This window comes from Propithecus coquereli, unplaced genomic scaffold (genome assembly GCF_000956105.1).
Source record: "Propithecus coquereli isolate 6110/MARCELLA unplaced genomic scaffold, Pcoq_1.0 Scaffold55, whole genome shotgun sequence".
NCBI lineage: Eukaryota > Metazoa > Chordata > Mammalia > Primates > Indriidae > Propithecus > Propithecus coquereli.
In genome coordinates this window covers 2,549,075-2,550,606 of record NW_012151396.1, presented here as the reverse complement: position 1 = coordinate 2,550,606, position 1,532 = coordinate 2,549,075, and the positions used below count along the sequence as shown (strand labels likewise).

Genomic DNA, 1,532 nt, shown 5'->3' with positions numbered 1-1,532 from the left:
AATATTTTTCTAACCTTTATTTTTGTAATCTGACACTTGTGATCCTTCTCATCCAAATGTCATTTTGGGGAGGTTGGGATTTTAAATAAATATAAAAATAATATGGCAGACACCACATTATGAAAAAATATGGCATGATATAGCCCTGGTGTTGGACTGCTTGGATGAGTATCTATTTTTTAACACTAGCCATGTGAGTGTGGAAAAACTACTTAACCATATCTTTGCCTGAGTTTCCTCCTCTTTCAAAATGGAGCTACTCACTTTATAGAATTGTTACGTAGATTGAAACAAATTGTTTTAAGTTCTTAGAATATAGCCTGGCACAAGGTCAGTACTTAATACTGAATATTATGATTAGTGTTATTGTTGTCATTATAACATTTTGATGTAATTGCTTTAGATTTAAAAAAAATTACAGATACAATTGAATCTCATAGCTCTTCCTGATTGCCTTTTTTTAAAAACAATTTTCCAAACTACTTTTTTTCTTACCTTGTCTACTAATCTTTTCACTCTATTAAATCAGTTTTTCTTTTAAGTATCTCAGGAAATTTGTTCATGTTCTTTTACCTGAACTTACAAAAATATCCCTTTCCAAGTATACCTTCAGCATTCTCCTTGCCTGTTACAAACTATGGTAACATCTTGTTAGATTTTTTTTTTTCTCTTCTCACTTTATTACCCTATTCTTTCTAATTGGTCAGAATTAGGTTTGAAGTATTAGTTCTTCTTATCAGTGAAACGTGACATTTCTGGCATGAAAAAGCAACTTTCACCAGACGGAGGCAATGTTTTTCTCCTTAGTATTCCTTTGGCACTTTTTCTGAATTTGTTATTTTTCTCTTATGGTATTTATCATTTCTAGTTTTTCTAGTTAGTTACTTGGCCACGTGGTTTTTTCCACTACAGTCTCAGGTTCCTGAAGGCAGATACCCTGTTTCCTTCATTTTTGCATTTTTCATAGCATCTAGAATAGTGTCATAAAATAGCATGGTCACAAGAAATGTGTTAAATACATATATATCTATGATGAACAGTGATAATGTGTATTTTAAAGAACTAGAAATTACGATTATTGTCTTCTTTATTTTAGGTTTTTACAAGTGCTTCCTGCTTGTACCGAAGATGAGAAACTGTTGATAGATATCATACATTTTTTAAATAAGTTAATGAAGGAACAAAGAAAAAATCCATCAGTAGAACTTCTAAACTGGATTTTAGAAATACTTCTTAGACATGTGAGTGTTATTAAGGAATTTGGATTTTAGGTTTGATAAGTAATTTATTTGTGGAAATGATTAATATTATATTATGAAAAAGGATAATTTTTATATAGCCTATGCTCAGTAAAGCAGTACTCAAGTTATATGAACAGCTCATAGCAACATGGCCTTCTTGTTAGGATTGTTACTGTGTTTACTAAATTAAAATTCTGTAAACTGAATGAGACCTTTAGCCTTGGTGTTTAACAAAACCTGTATGTGAGCTTTTTGCTGCAACTGTATTTTAAGTGGGGATTTCAGTGTGTG

General features: G+C 30.9%; 1 protein-coding gene across 1 annotated transcript in view; it reads left to right on the top strand.

Annotated features, from left to right (window-relative positions):
• The window catches only part of RTTN (rotatin), a 243,188-nt gene that overhangs the window by 115,930 nt on the left and 125,726 nt on the right, over nucleotides 1-1,532 (top strand). The window contains 2 exon segments of the mRNA XM_012657577.1: nucleotides 1,097-1,241; nucleotides 1,324-1,349. Coding sequence (XP_012513031.1) covers nucleotides 1,097-1,241; nucleotides 1,324-1,349 — 171 coding nt within the window.